General features: G+C 39.8%; 1 protein-coding gene across 1 annotated transcript in view; it reads left to right on the top strand.

Annotated features, from left to right (window-relative positions):
- Window positions 1–374: 374 nt before the first annotated feature.
- The window catches only part of SUSD1 (sushi domain containing 1), a 278,160-nt gene continuing 255,267 nt past the window's right edge, over window positions 375–23,267 (top strand). Inside the window, exons 1-2 of the mRNA XM_036749351.1 lie at window positions 375–504; window positions 2,030–2,185. Of these exons, the coding sequence (XP_036605246.1) occupies window positions 375–504; window positions 2,030–2,185 (286 nt within the window). The remainder of the gene's footprint in view (window positions 505–2,029; window positions 2,186–23,267) is intronic.

Here is a 23,267-nt window from a genome sequence, read left to right as displayed (position 1 = left end):
GTTCTCAGGCAATGGTAGCTCATACTTACTGCAGAAAGAGTAAGTCTTGATTGCCCTCACATTTCCCATTTCTAATCCTTGCAGGCACGTTTCCCAACTTGGCTCCTAATACGTACCCATGGTTTGACCTATGCTTCTTAAGCACCTATCATCAGAGTGTTTCCCCAGTAACCTAGTCCTAACTGTAGAATCCCATGGCAGCAGAAAGATGCTTCTCCTTCTCCCTTTCTGAATTATACTTTTGCCTACCTACAGAGAGTAGCAGACAGTGCTGGAGAAGTCAGTTTTGCTCAATTGTACATAGTTTAGTTAGTGCCCATTTGTAGGGAATCACAAGCTGACTTGTTAAGGGTGTTTTTCCTTTCCTTAAAGATATGACATATGATTCAGTTTCAGGTGTCTGTGCCACTTGTCATGTACATGCCACCTGTCAGCAGAGAGATGGGAAGGAGATCTGTATCTGCAATTATGGATTTGTGGGCAATGGGAGAACCCAATGTCATGGTAAGTCCTGAATTCTCTAATATTGAAGAGTTGAAAAGGAGTGGAATGTTCATATAGTCATAGAATAATAGGGATGGAAGAGGCCCAAGAGAACCACTGGGTCTGTCCCCTCATTTTACACATGAGAAAGCTGAGGCTCAGAGATGGGAAGGGACTTATGGGACTCCTCATCTAGGGGTGTTGGACAACTGGATTTGTTCATGTGAGGTTGTGTGGAATCCTCCTTATTCTTAACTTTTAAAGACTATTTCTAATGGTAAGTTTTATATTCTGGAGGGATAAGGGAAGGCAGCATGGTGTAGTGGAAGGGGAACTGAAATTACAATCTAAAAAAAATGGGTTTGAATCCTGGCTCTTCCACCTAAACACTGTGTGATCTTGGGAAAGTCACTTGATTTCTGTGTGCCTACATTCCCCATGTGTATAAAGAAGGGTAGTGGAAATAGATATTTTCTAAGGTCTCTTAGCTCTAAATCCTATGGAATAAATCTCCCATTATGAAATCCACTTTTTAGCTTAGAAGAAGCTTTAATTTCGTTTCCCCAAAGTGATAGGAAGGCATTGAATAACTAGTTTCTCATCTTGTATAAAGAAAAATGAGTTGAAAAAAGACAGATTAATTGTATCATGGGATAACAGCATTAGAAAGAACCTCAGAGATGAGCTACTTTAACCCCTACCTGGGGCAAGGATTGCCTCTACAACATTTGTGATCAATTTAATGACAAATATTTATTAAGCACCTACTGTGTGTAAGGCACTGTTTTAGGCACTGTACATACAAGGATTAGAACAATCCAGGACCCACCCTAATGGAACTTACATTCTTACATTGGGATACTATATATAAACATGTATACACATATTATACACACACACACACACACACACACACACAAACATATACACATAAGTATACGATAGACGTAAGTATAATTCAAGGTCAGGAGTGATGGGGGCAAAAGAGTGATCTAGATACTAGATCCTAGGAAAATATGAGGTCACTGATCAGTCAGCCTCTGCTTGAAGACCACTAGGGATGGGGAACTCATTAACACCTATGAAGTGGCTCACTGTATTTTTGGGCGGTTCTAATTATTTGGAAGTTTTTTCCTTTCTATTGAACTGAACCCTGTCTCCCTATATATTTGCCCCATCCATTGGCCCTGTATCTCCTCTCTGGGGCTAAGGAGAACAAAATTTTGCTGGGCATCATATTGCAGTGGTGAGAGTATTGGATTAGGAGTCAGAGGAACTCTATCTGACTTACTACCTGTGTGACTTTGGGGGAGCCATTCAGAACCTCTGAGCCTCAGTTTCTTTGTCTATAATATTAGAGGATCAGACTAAATGATTTCTAAGCTCTTTTCCATGAGACTCTATGATCCTGTGCCTAAGCCCTTTCCACATGAATTATATCTCATGAAAATAAAATGTTAGTAAACCCATCTTTGTGGTTCTAAAAGGAGCATCACTGCACAGTGTGTCTTTATGACCTTTTTTGTGTATTGAAATGTGTCAACAGATAAAGATGAGTGTCAATTTGGAGCTACTGTGGTCTGTGGGGATAAGACATCCTGCCATAATACACTTGGAGGCTTTTATTGCATTTGTCTGGAAGGGTATCGAGCAACAAACAACAAGGAGACATTCATTCCCAACGATGGCACTTTTTGTACAGGTAAATGATGAACACCTGGGTAAGGAGCTTAGGGGAGGTATGGAACTGAAAGAAAACAGAAGCAGGTGTTGTTCTTCAGTGCTAAGGTTTTCTCCCCCATCGCTCATTCTTGCCAGTGGGAACAAATGACTATAATCTTGTGGGGTATATTTAGCACCATCAGGAAGAGTTTGGAAGCTAGCCTGGGGGTGGTTAGTATGTCAGCATGGAAGTGGCTATGTGGACTGTGTGAGTTCCAGGTGAGTGTGTTCATCTTTGTGCAGATGGTCAATTAGATGGTAAGTAAGAAAATTAGTTCAGGAGAGAGTGGCAACTGAAGTCTTGAACATCAGGCATACTGTTGGAAGGAGCCCAATGGAAAGGTGAGAGATTGGACTGAGGATTGCCTTGGGGTGTCTTTTTCTTCTCCTCTCACCCCCTCTTCACTCCCCTTTGTATGACCAGTAATGAAAAGCTCAAAGATCAGATTTCATGTAATTTAACTGTGTCATGTGTGGCTGTGCTCATTCCTGGGTTTCTGTCATGGAAGGAGATGCACCTTAGCTTCTACACATTGGTAATGGCATTGTGGATTCTGGAACCAGGGGAGTGATACTTTGGGGATCATCTTTTGGGGATCTGAGAAGCAACTGTGGTATAGTTGATAGGAGTGTTGGCTTTGGAGCCAGGACCTCTGATACCTACTGGCCCTGTGGCCCTGGGAAACTCTTCTAACCTCTTAATGCTCTAGGCACATCTAATTATAGGTTAGATCTATATTACACACTAATATATTTACTATACCCAATATGATATAAAATATCTAAATTATATATTTGTAATAATATGCAGTATATATTTAATGTTATAATATATAATAATATTATATATGAGATTTATATACATCAAATTATAAATTCCAGGAAAAGGTGTGAACCTACCTTAATAGAGGGAGTTTCTTCATCTAAGAGTTCCTTATATTAATGAAACCACAGGTCTAGTCCCTATCCTGTCCTATGTACTGGGACAAAGGTCATGGGGTTCATTTGGTCACCCTTAGGTCTCCAAAAATGGTAGGAGAATCTGAAACAAAAATAGATTGTACTGTGTCCTTTCAGTGACTAGTTACTGTGTCCCTTGAGTTTTAGGGACTGGCTTCTAGGGAGGAGAAACACAGCTGGTGTCTTGCAGCGCAAAGATGATCTCAAGAGGCCACTGCCACACCTGGGTTGGAAAGGAGGAAGTTCTGTGCTATTATTAGGGCTGGCATACAGTAATCAAAGCTGTTAGACCTTCTGGCTCATCCTGTAATATGAGGGAAAATGAGGGGAGGGAATACTAGCTAAGAGCTTTGAGCGGCTTGACTTAGGTGGTCTATTGTTCTATTCTGCTTTCTCAGTGTTTGTTGTGGGTGATCCTGGCTGATAATCCCGTAGAATGGGCAGTCAGGAGCTCACATGGTATGCCTGTTCCTTTGGGTGTTTCTGTATGAGTCATTGGCAGTCATTGGCACTGATCCAGAGCCTAGATGCAAAATATATTTAAAAAGGAAGGTATTATATGATGGGGGAGACTTGCCTGTTCAATCTAAAATCTATTTATTCTGTAATTGAGCTCAATACCCACATCCCTCCTAAGAGATAACCTTTGACGGGCTTCATAACAAGATACATGAAGCCATTTGGAGTTGGTTCATGGATGGCATCTTACTAATGTTGAACTGACATCTTGGGGTATTGAATGATATATTCCTGGAATTGAGATCAAATTCTTACCTTCTCAAGGAAAGGGGATGGGAAGGAGGGAGGGAGAGAATCTGGAACTCAAAATTAAAAAAAAACGAATGTTAAATTTTTTTTTAACGTGTAATTGGGAAATATTTAATGAGATACATAAAAATGTATTAAAATATTACGTGTTCCTGGTCAACTTATAGGAAGAAATTGATTGAGGAAGAGGAATTTCATTTTTTTTTTTGAGGGGCAAGGCAGGGCAATTAGGGTTAAGTGACTTGCCCAAGGTCACACAGCTAGTAAGTGTGTCAAGTGTCTGAGGTCAGATTTAAACTCAGGTTCTCCTGACTCCAGGACTGGTGCTCTACTCACTGCGCCATCTAGCTGTCTCAAGGAATTTCATTCTATTCATGGTTTCCCTAGGCAAGATATAGATTTAGAGCTAGAAGGAACTTTAAAGATCATTTGGTCCAGCCCCCTCATTTTATAGAAGAGGAAACTGAAGTTCAGAGTTGTCAAGAGACTTACCCAAGGTTACAAAGATCTCTGGGTACAGGTAAGAGATTGGTCAAATACTCATAATTTTCAGTGTATTCATAATGACAGTGAACCTGAATCATGTATTGTATCACTCTGGTTTTCTGGTTTTTTGTTTGTTTGTTTGTTTCATTTTATGATAATGGTAAGGCAGGAAAAGTAACCAACCAGGATTATGAGGGGCTCCCATAGGTCTACTTAAGTGGTTCTTAATCTTAAAATATGGCAGAGTTTGTAAAGTAATCAGAGAACAAAAAAAAAGAAAGAAGCATGTTTTCACTTCTTCCTGGACTGAAATGACAAGTTCTGCTTATTTCATCCTTTTAACTGGTACCAAGGCTTAGCAGGCTCTTGGCATGACTCTTGGAATGAATATGGGAATTAGCGAAATCCATTTCAGAATATCCTGAATGGCTTTGATAGCCAATGACTTTCCACCTGGCTGCATAAGTGACTTGCTGTAAAGTTAAACTTGGTGGGTGAAAAAAAAAGTGAACATAGCAAGAACTCAGAATCATGGAACTTACCAGACTTTATTTTATCCTGTTACATTCCACTGAATCTGAGGCTTGCCATATATATAGAAGTACCATTTCTGAGGGGCCCTTGACCATCCTCCCTACCCCCCACCAAAGAGCTAACAAAACAGTGGAAGTTTTCTTTGTGGTTGGGGATTTTTTTTTGTTTTAGGATCATTTTAAAAGAGTTGGATGATTTGAGGATTTTTCTAGGGTCACTGATTCTGCTGGGAAGAAAGAAGAAGAAAAAAGCCAGTTTCCTCATGGCTCAGATGCTTAACAGGGTGGCAAGTGACAAGATGTATGAAATGGAGCTGAAGGTGAAATTGTAGGCAGTTGCTACTGTTAGTTTAAATTGACCACTCACTAGCTGTGAGACCCTGTTCAAGTCACTTAACACCGACTACCCCCCCCAAAATAAAATGAAGCGACCACTCCTTTTGATGTTTTTGTTCTCTCAGTCTGTAGAGTGGGTTTAGGGTTCATGACAGAGTGGGGAAAGCTCTAGAGTTGGAGTAAAAGGATCTAGATTTGAGTTCTAGATCTGATATGAAGTGTGTGGAAGTGATTCCAGTTCTGAGCTTTAGTTTCTTTATCTATAAAATGGGATGAAGATAATAATTATGCTAGCCATTTCACAGGTTTCAGTTCCATAGTGGGAGAAGTAGCTCTCTCCAGAAATGACTGTGATATAAAAACTAAAGGCATCAAAACATTTATTTTATAAGTAATTTATCCATATAAACTTATTTTAAAAGAAATAGGGTTATTCTGGCATGGCCATTCTTGATATATCCATGTTATAACCGTTTCTCTTTCTAGTGATCATAGACCATCTTGTTAATAATATGGAAGTCAAGCTTCTTAGCTGAGAATTCAGAGAATTACCTTTTTTGAAATTGGGACCGTTTTTTTTGTTGTTCCTTCATTTCATTCATGTTCTGATTCTTCGTGACTCCATTTGGAGTTTTCTTGGCCAAGATACTGGAGTGATTTGCTGCTTCCTTCTCCAGCTCATTTTCCAGATGAGGAAACTGAGGCAAATAGTTATGTGACTTGTCCAGCATCCCATAGTGTCTGAAGCTAAATTTGAGCTCAGAAAGATGAGTCTTTCTGACTCCAGGCCTGGAATTCTATCCATTGTGCCACCTAGATGCCATGGGACCGTATTTATCCACCTCAAATTTTGTTTTTCTCTGGTTTCTCAAAAATCATAGGCAACATCTTGGTAGTCACATCCTCATGTCATTTCAATACCCTGGAAAACTGTTTGTGTCTCTTTTTAAAAGGAAATTCAGTTAAGCAAAAATAATTCCCAGAACAATTGCGTCTGATGTCCCATTCTGCCCCTGCAGTTTTCTCATCTCTGCAAAGTACAGAAAGGGATATTTCATTACCTGTTTTCCTGAACCACAATTGGTTATTGCAAATATTCAGAGGCTGGCTTCCCTTTGATATGGTTTTTCAAAGTAATAATATTTATCTTACTCTTGAAAAAATGATTTTTCTTATTCTTTACCTCTTTTAAGTCTTTCACTAAACTTGTAAAGTAGGGGGGACTCCAGGTGTTATTTTCATTTTGCGAATGAGGAAACTGGCACTGGGGAAGTTAAATGACATGCTTATGGTCACACGACTAGGAAGTGCCAAGGATGGGATTTAAATCCGGCTCTTTTTTACTCCAAGTCACGTCTGCTGTACCATATAGTCTTCCCTTGTGTTCTTTTTATTTCCATAATTGTAGTCATCTTATGTATTGTTCTTCTGATTCTTATTTCACTCTGGATCAGTTTATAAAATATTTCTTTGTTTTCCTCAGTTCCTCATATTTATTACATTTTTTCTGCATGATAAGAAGGCATTGTATTCCCATGTTGTAGTTTGTTTAGGTATTTCCCAGTGGATGGGCACTGACTTTGCTCCCAGTCATTTGTTATCAACAGAGTGCTGTTATGAAAATTTGGGCATAAATGGGACTTTTCTTTATGTCCTTGACCTCTTTTGGATATATTTCTAGTAGTAGTATTGTTGAGGCCTAGGATATAGACAAGATAGTGCTTTTTCTTAAACAATTCTAAATCATTTTCCAGAAATGTTGACCCAATAGGCAATTGCACCAACAGTATATTCGTGTGCCTGTCTTTCCACAGCCCTTCCAACATTGATGGTTTTCTGTTTTTAGTCATCTTTGACAATTTTTGGGGTGAGGTGGAAAGCTTCAGTGCTGATTTCATTTATACTTCACTTGTCACTAGTGACCTGAATTATGTTTTCTCTGGCTATTAATTGTTTGCAATTCTTTTGAAAACTTTATATATTTTAACCATATTTTAAATATATTTTTATTTTTACTGGGGGAATGACTCTTGGTCTTATATATCATTCATGTCAATTCCCCATGAATCTTGGATATTGGACTTTTGTTAGAGATGTTTCATAATTTTTTTCCTATCTGATTTATCTTCTTAGTTTTTAAAAATTTCTTTTTTTGGCAGAGTTCCCTGACAGATTAGGTAAATTCTGTAGATATAATACACTTAGATTTCAGCAAAGCATTTTATAGATTCTCTCATATGTTCCTTGTGAACAAGATGAAGAGAAATGGGCCAGACAACAATAGAGTCAACTGGATTTGGGACTGCTTGAATGACTAGGCTGAAAAGTAGTGACTGACGGATGAATGTCGACCTGAAGGGATATCTTAAATAGAGTGGTCCTTGAACTCTATCCTTGGCTGTAAACTGTTCAACTTCTTTTTAAAGCAGTGATTTGGATGAATGTATAGATAGCGTGATCATAAAATTTTCAGATAGTATGGGGGTGTGAGAAATTGAATGACAGAATCAGTAGCTAAAAAGATCTTGAGAGGCAAGACTACTGGACCAAATCTAATAATATTAAATTAAATATGGATAATAAAATCTCATATATAGGTAACTTGGCTTTTCAAGCCAAGACTATTTTGCATAGGTCTGACTCTAGGTTGGTGGATAAAAATGTTGACAAAATGCTGCATTCCTGCCTGAGAGACAGATTTAGTGTGAGAGTTTTGTAGAGAAAAGACATTCTTTCTCTCCAAATATATCTCCTTCAATTCTAGAAGAGAATCTAGACCCATGCTTGTATGTCAAAGAAGAATGTCATGCCTAAGCAGTGATACAAAAAAAACTTCAGTTCTGAAAATCTGAATTCCACATACCTTCAACAAACTACTTGCAAATGTACAGAATGAAGGGAAGACATTACTAAATAAGTTTGTGTGAAGAGGAAGTAGAGTTTGTAGATGACCATAAACTAAACATGTCAGCAGCATGATATGGTGGCCAGAAATGCTGATGCATGTTAAGTGGTGTTAAGAGAAACAAAATATCCAGTACAAGGGAGGTTATAGTTCCACTGTATTCTCCCCTATATAGACAAAATCCATCTGGATTATTGTTTTCAGTTCCATATTCCGCATTTTAGGAAGGGCATTGATGAAGAATAGTGAGGGCTTACGAAGGCTGATTGATGCACCTGAACGTGTTTAGCCTGGAGAAGACTATGGCAGAATGTGATAGAATCCTCTAGTGTTTGAAGGACTGACCTATGAAGGAGGAATTAGCATTAATTATCCAGCATTTAGCATAGTGTCCAGCATGGAGTAGGTACTTGATAAATATTGATTGATTTTTTGCCTCCAGAAAATACAATAAGGATCGGTAGGTAGAAGTTACAGAGAGGTAGATTTCTGCTCTGTGAGGAAAAACTTACCATTAACTAGAGTCGTGGCAAAGTGGAATAGAGTAACCTATGCCTGCTAGGTGGCGTGTTCCTGTGCTGAGGTCTCCAAGTTGGGACTGGATAACCATTTTTTGAGGTTGTTAGAGGAAGGATTCTTGTTTGAGTTGTCAATTGAATTTGATAACCTCTGAAGTTCATTCCATTCCAGTTCTGAGTCTGGGCATATTTTTCTAGATTCTGCATTCCTCTTGACTATCCACAATTATTGGGGATTCAGTGGTTATCACATGGAGAAGCGGTGTTCACAACAGCAAATAAAACTATTCACTGGGGTGAAGTTCTAATCCTTCCTTAGAACTCACCACCTGAGTAATATAGAAGGGCTCTTCTGGAAGGTCTGAAGATATATAGGTTTTGAAAGGATAACCAGACTTGATCACCAGTACGTAGTGACTCTCAGGGCCTCCTCTTTGACCGAGAATCACAGGACCTCTGAGTTGGAAGGAGCCTCAGCAGTCCTTCAGTTCAATTTGTTTCTAAACTTACATTGCTTCTACAGTATCATCAACAACTGTGGTTCTCTTAAGGCTAAGACGTAAATTCACCTGGGCAGTTGCCAACTTGCTCAGATCATACTGATGATGGGATGGGTATAGGAAAATATAGGACTCATAGTGATGGCAAAAGTGAATCCACTTGGGTGAAACTGCATTATTATACCAGAATTCCATAGTTGGCAGTAAGGTCTTCTTTGTGGTAGGTATACAGTACCTGAGATACTGTTCAGAGGTGCCATTTGTGCACTTTGCCGGCCTTTTAACAAGAGTTGACATTGGTATATGTCACTTGAAGGTTTACAGTTTGATTTATATCCATCATCTAAGGCGCTTACGTAGGGATCGATCAGCAGTCAAGTCTGACAGACCACGTGAGTTGTGAGTCACTATCTGTGTCGCATGGAAAGATTAAATTTCTCAGAAAGAAATTAGATGTGTTTTAGCTGCGTAGTGATTCCTCTGACTGACCTGTTAAATCCCAAGGATAAAAGGATCTCAGTTTCTTCCCCTTTGGCCCCATTCTGTATGCTTGTATAATAATATCTTATTAATTTGAAATTTGTGCTAATTGGTGTGAGGGTTGGGTTAAAGTTTATGCTTCTAGTCATTATGGAAACAGAGCTTTCTAAACAGTGTTAATAATATATTTTACAAACTTTTTAGCAAGAATCTCAGAAGTGTATACATTCGTGCAAATATCTGTTAGTCACAGGTCAGTGTTTAGTCAGCCATTAAAGCAAGTCCCTCTATGAGCATGATTTGAAGATAACCTCTACCAGGCAGGCCTTAGGTTAGTTCTGCATGCATTTGAAAGTAATGACATAGCATTTCTCTTAAAAAAAACCAACTAACCAACCAACCAAACTCTAATATATACTTTTTACTAAACTTAGCCTTCCCTCAATTAGTATGAATTAATGAGACTTTATTTTCATTAAAGATTTTACCATGGTATTTTAGCTGCCTTCTGCCTTGCACTCCTTCCCTTGGTGAGTTCCTACTAGTCTTTGTTTTCTTCTGTTTTGTTTTGGGGAAAGGTGTTATGCAGAACATGTACCTGGCGGGGCCTATTCAGCCCATTTACTAGAGACTACCTCAGAGAGGTTTATCTGAGTATGTTTCTGTCATTCACATGAGCCATAGTAGAGAGTTGTAGTTGAAGCCAAGTCTTGTCTCTTTGCTGTGTGACTATGGACAAATCGTTTAAATTCTCAGTGCTTTCGTCAACTCCCTAAGACCATGAATTGCAGAGAAGGCTATTAGCTGCATTGGGAGGAGTTCGTGTCTTCATCCAGCTCCCTGTAGTAATGAAATCATGGGTTCAGTCCCTGTCACCTATTTCCTCTCCCCTAGGCCTCTGTCTTTCATTAGCTGTGGGTTCTAGTTCAGATTGTGAAGGGCCAGAATCACCATTCATTCTCTTGATATTGACAAAGGCTGTCTGTCAGGGCACAGATGGGTACACAACCCCAGGGTGAAGTTTTGAGTGGCAGCTGGGTGGCGACTTGATCTCATGGGCAGTCTTTGAATGTTCACAGGTTGCAGAACAGCAGGAAGTAGACAGAGTGATGAAGTGATTTTAACTGCCTCCATTCTAAATGGATGTTTCTGCTCTTTAATGCTCTGCCTTAATTTGGATATGGACACAGGCTGGCCTTTGCAGAGAAAGGCATCAGGAATGAATTAAGGGACAACCTTGATTATACAGTCACCAGGAGGAAGCTTTCACATTCATTTTCTTTGGGAGGCTTTGCCTGCTTGGACAACACTTGTACTTTCTTGTAATGGTCTTTCTTTTTTATTTATAGATGCATATTTATTTATTTTGCTGCAACATGTTTATTATGTGCCCAAAATAACTATGTCACAGCATACTGTACACATTTGCAGGAGGGTGCAGTCTTGCCTGCATACACTACAATGAGGTAGGGACTTCACACACAGATTCACAAAAACCTACAAGAACAACTGGGATATGCAACAACACAACATCAGCTCAGCAGGAGGGGGAGGAAAAGGAGGGAGGGTTATAATGTTAGCTCTTTGGCACACAGCTTCCCATAGAGGGGCAAGTTCTGTTTTCTTCTTTAAAAAAGTCAGGTTTTCAAATCCAAGCAGCAGCAGCCAACTGCCCTGTTGCTTCATACATTTTTTAACTGCCCCCCCCCAAAAAAAAGAAAAAAGGGAAAAGTCCTTGTCCCCTCTAAGTGTAAGGTGTCTTGTGAACCTTCATCTGCCCCCGTCAAAAAGTAGCCTTTTTTAGCTTAGTTACAAAAAAGGAAAAATTAAGTCCTGTGACTTTGTGATTAAAAACCACTATTAACTCCCCACTTAAGTGCAACTTAAGAAGGTGCAGGAAATGGTTTGTCTATGTACAGCAGCTCTGCCATTGCTTATCCCATCCAGTTTTAAATTTGAAAATCTTGTCTTTTTCCGGGTTGCAATGCCTCTCTCCACAACTGTGAGAAACCCTAAGCCGCAGTCCCCAGCCACAAATTTGCATTAATGTGAAAAGCTGGCAGGAATCTTTTTTATCTGAATGCCTTCCTATTGGGACCAGCTTCTCATGACAAGCACTGACTTTTAAGTGATATAGCAAAAGCCCAGCTCCTTGCCCGTGTCTTATTCTTCTGGTTGCAGAGTTCAAGTATGGGGACGATGTGGGTAGAATGCAATGTTCTCTTTTCCTACTCTCCTCTCCATCACTACTTGTCGTGTATCCTTAAGTGCCTAAGGAAGACTCCATGGGCTCATTTAGTAGAGGAACGGTCCTGGGTATGGCAGTTTATATTCTGAGGAGCCTTAGAGCCAGAGGGAAGAACGGTATTGATTATTACAAATCTGTAGGATAGCCCATCCATCCTGAATTACGGAAATGGCCTGATTTTGTCCAAGGTTCTGGGTATCCTTGAAGAATGTCAGAGAAAACGGTGAGAGGCATACTAGCTGGGAAAACTGTGTTCTAGTTACTAAAAAAGGAAACTTGGAGCACAGCTTTTGGACACAGAGGACTACAGTGGAAAGAGTGTTGCATCTGACAGTCGGGAGAAATAAGGGTTCAAATCCTGTCTTGTCCTGACAGTGAGTTTCTTGACACTTGTGTGGCAATAGGCAAATAAGTTCTGTAAGACTCAGGTTTGTTCTTATCGTTCATTCATTTCAGTTGTGTCCAACTCTTTGTGGCCCCATTTGGAGTTTGCTTGGCAAAGCCTGGGGGTGGTCGGCCATTTTCTTCTCAGCTCATTTTACAGATGAGGAAACTGAGGCAAACAGGGTTAAGTGATTTGCCCAGGGTCACACAACGAGTAAGTGTCTGAGGCTGGATTTGAACTGAGGTATTCCTGACTCCAGGCTGAGCGGGCTATTTACTGCTCCACCTAGCTGCTGCCAAACCTCAGTTTACTTATCTTTAAAGCAGTGATAATGAGATCTATTGTATTTACTTTTTAGGCTCACTGTGAGGAATAAATGACAGACTTTGCAAACCATAAAGTACTGTAATTATATTTGTTTGTATTCTTAGTGCTTGTACAGAGGAACATGAAGAGAAAATGTTAGATGCTGGACTGTGTGTATGTGTGTGTGTGTGTGTGTGTGTGTGTGTGTGTGTAATTCCAAAATAACTCACACCCTGGCATAGTATATGCCAACATGAAACCCTGCTGTTCAAGTGCCCATCCTCCTAGATCTCTCCCCCTCTTTGCAGATGGCTAACCTGGGGTGGTGCCAGGTAGGTGCTGTCAGCCAGTGGTTGTCACCATGACGACAGTGAAACTTTCATTGATTTGTAGTGGGGGCAGGGTGGAAGGAGAGACACTCAAGGATAGCTGCCTCTTCCATCTCGTTATTATTGAGGGTCTCTCTATGTTTCTCTACTATTTGGAACCAGCATCCCCATTCAAGGCCGTTGCCAAGCTTTGCTTCTACTATTATTAAAGAAAAAAACTAATTTTGAGAGAAAAATTTGACCAGTAGTTATTTTCCCTGCCCCATCCTCTTCACACTCCCTCCTCCCCCAATCCCTTTGGTCTTATAATAAAATAGTTCTGGGACACAGCTGGGTTTCAAGGTTTATGCCTCTTGAAAATATTAACCAAGAGTTCCAGGAAACCAAGGGTGACCCTCTCCTGACCCCTCTGCCTCCCTTCCTCTCCTGACTTCCTCCCCCTCATGTCCCTAAACTCCCACCTTTTACTGCTTCTCAGGTTTATTTATTCTTCCTATTTTTTCCCTTGCTTAGCCAAGGGAGAGATGTCAGCAGATTGGAATTATCTCGTTTTGGATCATTAAAACTACAACTCAAGACAGGATTGCCCGGTGATTTGTGGTGACCTGAAAAAATGTTCTTTTCTGGGTAACCAGATTCCACTTTAATCTGCGTTTCAATCGTATTTCAACCTGTGATCTCATCATTGTGGGTGCTCTTTCTCTCTACCAAGCAGCAGCTCATAATCCTTCCAGGCCCTTTCATCCCGTGTGATGCTTGTTTATGTCTTTCTAGTATAAATCACTGTATCTTCTATAGAGAATGCTGCACTGGAGGCTCACCTCTGATTCTTTTCATAGTTCATGGATACCAGTACAATAGTCAGGCTCTGTCATCCTCCCCTCTGGCTCCATGAGCAGTCCCCCGGTAGCAACTGGAGGTGCAGTGGATTGTGTGCCGAACCTCATCAAGAAGGCCTAGATTAAAATTTGGCCTCCAATCATTTACTAGCTGTAGGATCACTTAACCTCTGTCGGCCTCAGTTTTTCTCAACTGTAAAATGGGGCTAAAAATAGCACTTTCCTCTCTGAGTTGTTGTGAGCATCAAATGAGATGGTATTTGTAAAATACTTAGCACAGTGCCAGGCACATAGTTGGTGCCTAATAAATGCTTGTTCCCTTCTTTCCCACCTCCCTTTCTGGGCTTCCACGTCCTTGATGTCATTTCCTTATACCACTTGTCCCATTGTTAGTATGCTGCTGCCTACTAACACTCACCATCTTAACGCTATCCTTTCTTAGGGTCTTCTGTGATTCTATGAAGATTGCAGGGATCCGTGGTCCATCAGCATGTTCCATCACCATTGCGTTATGCGTGTTAAGAATATCGAAAGAGCCAAAGATAATTGAAAATGCTGTATAATTTCGCAGAGGTGACACAGCCCAGTTTCTTCTCTCTTTTCAAATCTGGGCCTAGCTCATTATTTGTCTGTAGCGTTTGTCCTAAACGTATATTCAGATAGACTCATTCAATGTGTTGTCCATCCAATTGCATGCAACAATCTGGGCCCAATGTCAAGCCATCAAGCATTTATTAAGAGTTTACTGTGTGTCAGGCACTGTGCTAAGTGCTGGGGAAACAAACACAAGCAAAACGAAAGGCTTTTATTCAAATGGTAGAAAGACAGTATGTAAAAAGGGAGCCAAAAACAGGGAAGGTAGAGAAGATGCTGGACGGAGCGTGGTAGGAAGAGCCAGAGAATCAGGAGTGGATCCAAAAGCCAAGTGAAGGAATCAGTATGGCTGGCCTGAGTACATCCTCAAAACATAGGTTCTGAGAGTGGGAGGAAGGAGCCATAGGGCAGAGGAATCTTCTAGGGGGAGAAAGTCACAGGAGTTTAGGGATCGTCCAGGGTGAGAAGGGAGCTAAGCCTTGGTGGATATTGTGGCTACTTCATTTGTTTCGATTTTTCGTTATGGATGTCTAGACTGATTTCTTTTGAGTTGCTATGAATCTTAGTAAGGAGATCCTGTTCTGCAAACCTGGAGAACCTTTCCATCAATCAAGACTCTCTTCCATTTAGAATTTGCAAAGGATGTTGTGTTTCAGTGGAGAACATCTTTGGGAAGAAATAAGTCCATAGGCAGTGGATAGAATGTTGGGCCTATAGCCAAGAAGGCCTGAGTCCAAATCTGGTCTCAAACACTAGCTGTAGGGAAGTTGCTTAACCTCTATGTGCCTCAGTTTCCTAGTTTTCAGTTGTGTCTGACTCTTTGTGACCCCATTTGGGGTTTTCTTAGCAAAGACACTGGAGTAGCTTGTCATTTCCTTCTCCAGTTAATTTTACATAGGAGGAAACTGAGGCAAACAGGGTTAAGTGACTTGCCCAGGGTCACACAGCTAGTAAATGTCTGAGGCCAGATTTGAACTCAGGAAGATGAGTCTTCCTGACTCCAAGCCTAGTACTCTATCCACTATTCCACCTCGCTGCCCCTATTACTACTTACTATTTATTCATTGCTTAAGTATGGTCAGTGGATTGTTGAGCAGTCGTATCCATGCCATAGATTTGTATATGATTTTATGGCAAACATGAGAGCTACCTTGTTTGAGTAGCATCTGTAAAGTTTCATTTTGTTCCATTGTGTTCATTTTGACTTTGTAGTCAAGAAGCAAAGGATGTAAAAGTATGTTGTATTCCTTACACCTCTTAATTGGCAAAGATATGGTCTGTTTTAGAAAATGCTCTGTAAGAGACTGCTTATTTTCTTCTCATGTTTTCTTTAAGAGAAACTTTGTTGACTGCACATATCATTTTGATAAAGTTTTTTTAATATTTAGTATTTTGTTTTCCCATAGTTACATCTAAAAACAATTTTTAACATTTGTTTTTAAAACTTTCCAAATTCTCTTTGTTCCTCCGTCCCCACTCCCCTTATTGAGAAGGCAAGCAATTCCATATAGATTATACATGGGTAGTCATTCAAAACATACTTTCATATTAGTTGTGTTGTGAAAGAACCTCACGAAAAAAAAGAAGGTAAAAAAGTATGCTTCAATTTGTATTCAGACACCATTCTTTCTCTGTGGGATGCATAGCGTTTTCCATCATAAATCCTTCAGAGTTGTCTGGGATCATTGTATTGCTGAGAATAACTAAGTCATTCATAGCCAATCATCTTACAACAATAGTTTGTACACAGTATATTTCACTTTGCATCAGCCCATGCAAGTCTTTCCAGGTTTTTCTGAGAGCATCCTGGTCATCATTTCTTATAGCACAATAGTATTCCATCATAATCACATAGCACAATTTGTTCACCCGTTCCCCAGTTGATGGGCATCCCCTCAGTTTTTAGTTCTTTGTTTCCAGAAAAGAACTGCTATCAATATTTTTTGTGCATATAGGTCCTTTTCCTTTTTGTTTTTTATCTCTTTCTGGAGATACAGACCTAGTAGTGATATATTGCTAGGTCAAAGATTATTGCATGGTTTTGTAACCCTATCGGCATAGTTCCAAATTGCTCTAAAGAATGGTTGTATCAGTTCGCAACTCCACTGACAGTGCATTAATGTCTCATTTTTCCCATATCTCCTTCAATATTGGTCATTTTCCTTTTCTGTTTTATTAGCCAATCTAATATTTATGATATAGTACCTCAGAATTGTTTTAATTTGCATTTCTCCAATCAAAAGGGATTTAGGAATTTTTTCATATGGCTATAGATAGCTTTGATTACTTCGTCTGAAAACTGTTCATATTGTTTGATGATTTATCAAATGGGGAATGACTTTTATTTTTATAAATTTGAGTCAGTTCTCTATATATTTGAGAAGTGAGGCCTTTATCAGAGAAACTTGCCTCAATTTTTTTTTCACAGTTATTATTGCTAACTGTGAAACCATCCTATTCCCCTACCCTTGCTTATTCTATTCTCTCTCTCCTTTCAGCTTGTCCCTTCTCAAAAGTGTTTTGCTTCTGACTACCACCTCTCCCAGTCTGCCCTCCCTTCTATCACTCTCCCATCCCCTTTCCCTCTTGCTTTCCTGTAAGGTAAGATAGATTTCTGTACTCAATTGAGTGTTTATGTTATTCCCTCTTTGAACCAATTCTGATGAGAGTAAGGTTCACTTACTCTTTCCACATCTCCCATCTTCCCCTTTGCTGTAAAAACTTTTTTGTGCCTCTTTTATGTGAGATAATTTATCACATTCTACCTCTCCCTTTCCCTTTCTCCCAGTGCATTCCTCTTTCTTACCCCTTAATTTTATTTTTTTAATATCATGCCTTCATATCCAACCCACACCTGTGCCCTTTGTCTATATATACTCCTTCTAACTGCCCTAATAATGAGAAAGCATTTTTATGAGTTACAAGTATCATCTTCCCATGTAGGAATATAAAAAGTCCCTTATGATTTCCTTTTCATGTTTACCTTTTTATGCTTCTTGTGAGTTTTGTATTTGAAAGTCATATTTTCTATTCAGCTTTGGTGTTTTCACCAAGAATGCTCAAAAGTTCTCTATTTCTTTGACTGTCCATTTTTACCCCTGAAGGATTATACTCAGTTTTGCTGGGTAGGTGATTCTTGATTGTAATTCTAGCTCCTTTGCCTTTTGGAATATCATATTCCAAGCCCTCTGATCCTTTAATATAGAAGCTGCTAAATCTTGTGTTGACTATGGCTCCATGTCACTTGAATTATTTCTTTATGACTGCTTGCAATCTTCTCTCCTTGACCTGGCAGCTCTGGAATTTGGCTGTAATATTCCTGAGAATTTTCATTTTGGAATCTCAGGAGGTAATAGGTAGATTCTTTGAATTTCTATTTTTCCCTCTGGTTCTAGAGTATCAGGCCAGTTTTCCTTGATAATTTATTCAAAGATGATGTCTAGACTCTTTTTTGATTGTGACCTTCAGGTAATCCAATCATTTTAAAATTATCTCTCCCGGATCTATTTTCCAGGTCAGTTGTTTTTCCAATGAGATATTTCATGTTTTCTACTATTTTTCATTCTTTTGTTTTATTGTTTTGTTATTTCTTGATTTCTATAGTCATTAGCTTCTATTTGCTCAATTCTAATTTTTAAGGAATTATTTTCTTCAGTTACCTTTTGTACTTCCTTTTCCATTTAGCTTATTCTATTTTTAAGGTGTTATTTTCTTCAGGTCTTTTTGTGTCTCCTTTATTAAGCTGTTGACTCTTTATTCATGATTTTCTTACATCACTCTCATTTCTTTCCCCATTTTTCCTACCTCTTACTTGATTTTCAAAATGCTTTTTGAGCTCTTCCATGGCCTGAGACCAGTTCATGTTTTTCTTGGAGGCTTTGGATGTTGGAGCTTTGACTTTGTTATCTTCTCCATGTGTTTTGATCTTCCTTGTCACAATAGTAACTTTCTATGGTAGAATTTTTTCTGTTTGCTCATTTTCCAAGTCTATTTCTTTTTTTTAATTTAAAAAAAATTTTAAAAAAAATTTTTAGTTTACGACACTCAGTTCTACATAATTTTGAGTTCCAGATTTTCTTCCTTCCCTCCCCCCTCCCTCCCTAAGACAGCATGGAATCCCATATAACTTCCACGTATAACTTCACATTGAATTAATTTACACACTAGTCAAGTTAGGGAGAAGAACTGTGATCAATGAAATGAATAATTAGGAAGAAGAAACAGGACCAAAAAAAAACCAACCCAAAAACAAAAACAAAGGAGAGAAAAAGAAAAAAAGGGGGTGGGGGAAGGCTATCATGAAGTGTGCCTCAATCTGCATTCATATGTCATAGTTCTTTCTCTGGATGTAGATAGTATTCTCCATTGTGAGTGCTTTGGAGTTGTCTTTGTACCTTGTGTTGCTGAGAAGAGCGAAGTCTGTCAGGGTTGGTCCTCACAGAATCCATATATCTGTGGTTGTGTGTAATGTTCTCCTGGCTCTGCTCCACTCGCTCAGCATTATGTCGCGTAGGCTTTTCCAGGTTGTTATGAAGTCTGTATCATCCCCATTTCTTATAGCACAATAGTATTCCATTACCTTCATATACCACAGCTTGTTCAGCCATTCCCCAATTGATGGACATCCCTTTGATTTCCAATTCTTAGCTAACACAAAAAGAGCCGCTATAAATATTTTTGTATATATGGGTCCTTTTCCTGCTTGTGTGATCTCTTTGGGATACAACCCTAGAAGTGGTATTGCTGGGCCAAAGGGTATGAACATTTTTATAGCCCTTTGGGCATAGTTCCAAATTGCTCTCCAGAATGGCTGGATCAGTTCACAACTCCACCAGCAATGTAACAACATTCCAATTTTCCCACATCCTCTCCAGCATTTATCATTTTCCTGTTTTGTTATTTTAGCTAATCTGACAGGAGAGATATGGTATCTAAGAGTTGTTTTGATTTGCATTTCTCTAATCAGTAGTGATTTCCATCACTTTTTCATATGCCTATAGATATCTTTAATTTCTTCCTCTGAAAACTGCCTGTTCATATCCTTTGACCATTTCTCAGTTGGGGAATGACTTGTATTCCTATATATTTGGCTCAGTTTCCTGTATGTTTTGGCAATGAGGCCTTTATCAGAGACACTAGTTGTAAAGATTTCCTCCCAATTTTCTGTTTCCCTCCTAATTTTTGTTGCATTGGCTTTTTTTGTATGAAAACGTTTCAATTTAACATAATCAAAATTATCCATTTTGCATTTTGTAATGTTCTCTATCTCTTGTTGTATCATGAATTCTTTTCTTTTCCATAAATCTGATAAGTAAACTATTCCTTGCTCTCCCAAATTACTTATAGTATCAGCCTTTATTCCTAAATCATGAACCCATTTTGACTTTATTTTGGTATATGGTGTAAGATATTGGTCTATGCCCAGTTTCTGCCCTACCATTTTCCAACTTTCCCAACAGTTTTTGTGCAATAGTGAATTATTAGCCCAGAAGCTGGCCTCTTTGGGTTTATTGAAGAGTAGATTGCTATAGTTGTTGCCAAGTCTATTTCTTGACTTTTAACTCTTTGTTAAAGTGGGGCTCTGCTTTCAGGGTGGAGGGCACACTGTCCCAAGCTTCAAGGGTTTTGTGCAGCTGTTTTCGGAGGTAATTCTGGGGACCTGTAAGTTTTCAGTTCTTCCAAAGTGGTATGATCTAAGGAGAATTGTGTTTACTACTGTCTTGGCCTGTACTCCGCTCTGTGAGTGACCACAAGCACTTTTCTACCGTGGAACTGTGACGAGAGTCCCTGCTCCACTTTGGCCACAAGTTCTGGTGTGCTAGTGTTCCTCCTCACCTTGGGACTGCCACCCAGAACTGTGTATGGGCCAAGCAATAGAGTCCAGCCCTGAGTGCCAGCAAAGAGACCCCTGTAGTATTCTGGTCAGTTTTTTGACCCCCTTACCATCTGTGGGCTGAAAACTCTGGAAGCAGCTGCTGGTGATGATTTATTGGCTCCTAAGATCTGCTCCTGTTTTGCTGGGGCCTGATCTGCACTGGCACAGCCTGTGCTGGATTGTCCTCTGCTTTCACCCAGGTGCAGCAGACCTTTCCTGCCAACTTTCTAAGTTTTCTTTGGCTGGAGAATTATTTAACCCCATTGTTTTGTGGGTTCCGCCACTCTAGGAATTTTTATGGCATTATTTAAAGATGTTCAGAGGGGTTTTGGGGAGATGTCTGAGGAGTTCTTGCTTTTTCTCCACCATCTTTGCTCTGCCTCCTTTGATAAAGTTTTTGCAGGTATGAGAAAATAGGTATATCTATTTGTGGTAATTCATGCCTTCTTGGACATCTATCTGACTGCCCATTCTCACTTTTCTTTCCTGAATTGTCATCCATATGATATCTGTCATGCCCATTAACTAGGCTCTGTCCTGGGTATTCTTTTCTCTTTCTAGACTCTTTCCCTTGGTAACTTTATCAGGTCTCCTGGGTTCAATTATCATCTCTATGTTGACAATTCCCAGAACACACACTCTCTCTCTCTCTCTCTGTATGTATGTATGCATGTATTATGCATATGTATAGATATAGCTAGCTATATCTGGGAATTATCTATATCTATTTATACATATATATGTGTGTATAAATGTTTATGTGTGTATACATACATATGCACACACATACATATATATGTATATATATGCATATATATACATACATACATACGTATACATATACATATACATATATATATATGTATATATATATATACAGAGAGAGAGAGAGAGAGAGAGGCGGGGGGGAAGAGGTGGGGGGAAGAAAAACCAGAGGTCAGGAAAGAGATTAGCGATGAGACAGTCCTGTATCAACTGCCTATTGGACAGTTCAAACCGTGTTTCCTCTAAGTATCTTTTTTTTTCTTTTTTTTTTGGCAGGGCAATTGGGGTTAAGTGACTTGCCCATGGTCACACAGCTAGTACATGTGTCAGGGTGGATTTGAACTAAGGTCCTACTGACTCCAGGGCTGGTGCTGTACTCAATGTGCCACCTAGCTGCTCCTCTAAGTATCTCAAAATGAATATTTTCAGAATAGAACTTACCCTCACCTCTCTCCTGAACATCTCTATTACTGTCTATGGCACCCCTATCCTTCCAGTCACTCAGGTTCATAACCTCACCATTACCTTCGATTCCTCATTCTTCCTCATCCCACATTTGTAATCAGTTGCCAATCCTGTCATTTCTTATCTCTGTAGCATCTCTTCAATCTGACTTCCACTGTCTCTGTTCACACAGCCACCACTGTAGCTCAGACCCTCAGCACCTCTGGCCTGGGCTTTTTATAGTCTCCTCTTTGGTCTCCTGACATTCTGACCTCCTGACCTGTGTCTCCTGACACAGTTGCTAGAATGATTTCTCGGTACCTACTGATTCCTTACAACCCAATCCCTTCTTACATTTCAACATGTCAGTAAGCATTTATTAAACACTTACTATGTGTCAGGTTCTGTGTTAAGTACCGGGCATACAAATGTAACACAGGCTACCACGGCCTCTACTGCCTTAAGGCCAGGTAAGTGACATTTCACCCTCCTCCACCTAGCCCATTCTCTGGTACTATTAAGGGCTTTTGGGGCATCTTTACTTTCTATAAATGGCTTCAGTCCGCACTAAGAATGTTCCCTAACTATAGGGAGTGGTTTCCTTGTACTGGGGATAGGGCAAAAAGAGATGCTGAGAAGGAAACAATGCCATTTACTTTTATAAAGGAATGTTTCCTTTAAAGGGTATGGTCATAAACCTGCAGAATTACTCTCCCAGTACCCAAAAGGAATAGTCCCTCTTCCCCCTTGTACCACCTTAGGCTCTGAGGAGAGGAAGAGCATTAATTCATAGTTTAGCTCAGTTCCCATAGAGCAGAGACCCAGGTCCAAGTCCAAAACCCTCCTGGCTTCTCAGGGTTTCCGTGCTGGTCTGACTGGCTGTACCAACCCAGTCGCAAGCCTGCCTCTAAGGCTTCCATGGTTTGAACATGGATCCTGTGAGGATCACCTCCAGCACCTGAAACTGAGGAGGACAAACAACACAGAACAGAAACAAATATCCCTAGGCTCATTTCTTGGATCTGCAGGTAAAAAAGAGAGAGCAGGAAGGAACATCCTTCTCATCTCACTGGTTCAGTTCATGGTGTCCTTTCTCGTGGTTAAACTGGGGTCAGCTGGGATCTTCATTCTCTCAGTGAGTGAGATAAAAATCGCTGAACAGAGAGCAACAGAAAGACAGGGAACTGTTCAGTCTTGCCAGTCTAAAAGACACAGGCAGTCAAGGGAGACTTCACATTCCAGCGACATGGTAGGTGGTGAAGAGGCCTCCATATTAGGCAATCTAGTTATTCTCCAAAAAGTGGCACAGTAGATAGAGTGCTGGGTCTGGCGTCAGGAAGGCTTGAATTCAAATCTGGTCTCAGATATTGCATATAAGGTTGCTGAAGATGGTACTCTAACTCTCTAACTTTTCATACAGATGATCCTGAATTCTGAGCATAAATAAAATCTACATATGACTATCTCTGTGTGTAGATTTGTGTGGTGATCAGCAGCAGTGCCTCATCAATGAACCCTCAGATAATTTTTATTATATAGAATATTAATAGGTAAATTGATATTTTCAGATTGTCAGATTTGTGTCTCTTGCCCTACTCTGTCATACTCTGCCCCTGTGTTTGGGTGAGTGGGCCATCCAGGACCAAGGGCCATTTTACATTTTTATATATCCTGGGTTATTACTTTTAGCAAGGTGAAAAGATTCAGATATCGTCTTTGCCCCTGATTTTGTCTGATGACCTAGGACTAACTTAACTAAGCATAGAGAGGCTCATTACTAGAAGGCTGGCC

Source organism: Trichosurus vulpecula, chromosome 1, assembly GCF_011100635.1.
Source record: "Trichosurus vulpecula isolate mTriVul1 chromosome 1, mTriVul1.pri, whole genome shotgun sequence".
Taxonomy (NCBI): Eukaryota; Metazoa; Chordata; class Mammalia; order Diprotodontia; family Phalangeridae; genus Trichosurus; species Trichosurus vulpecula.
The sequence above is the reverse complement of the archived record's forward strand: the minus strand, read 5'-3'. Positions and strand labels throughout refer to the sequence as shown.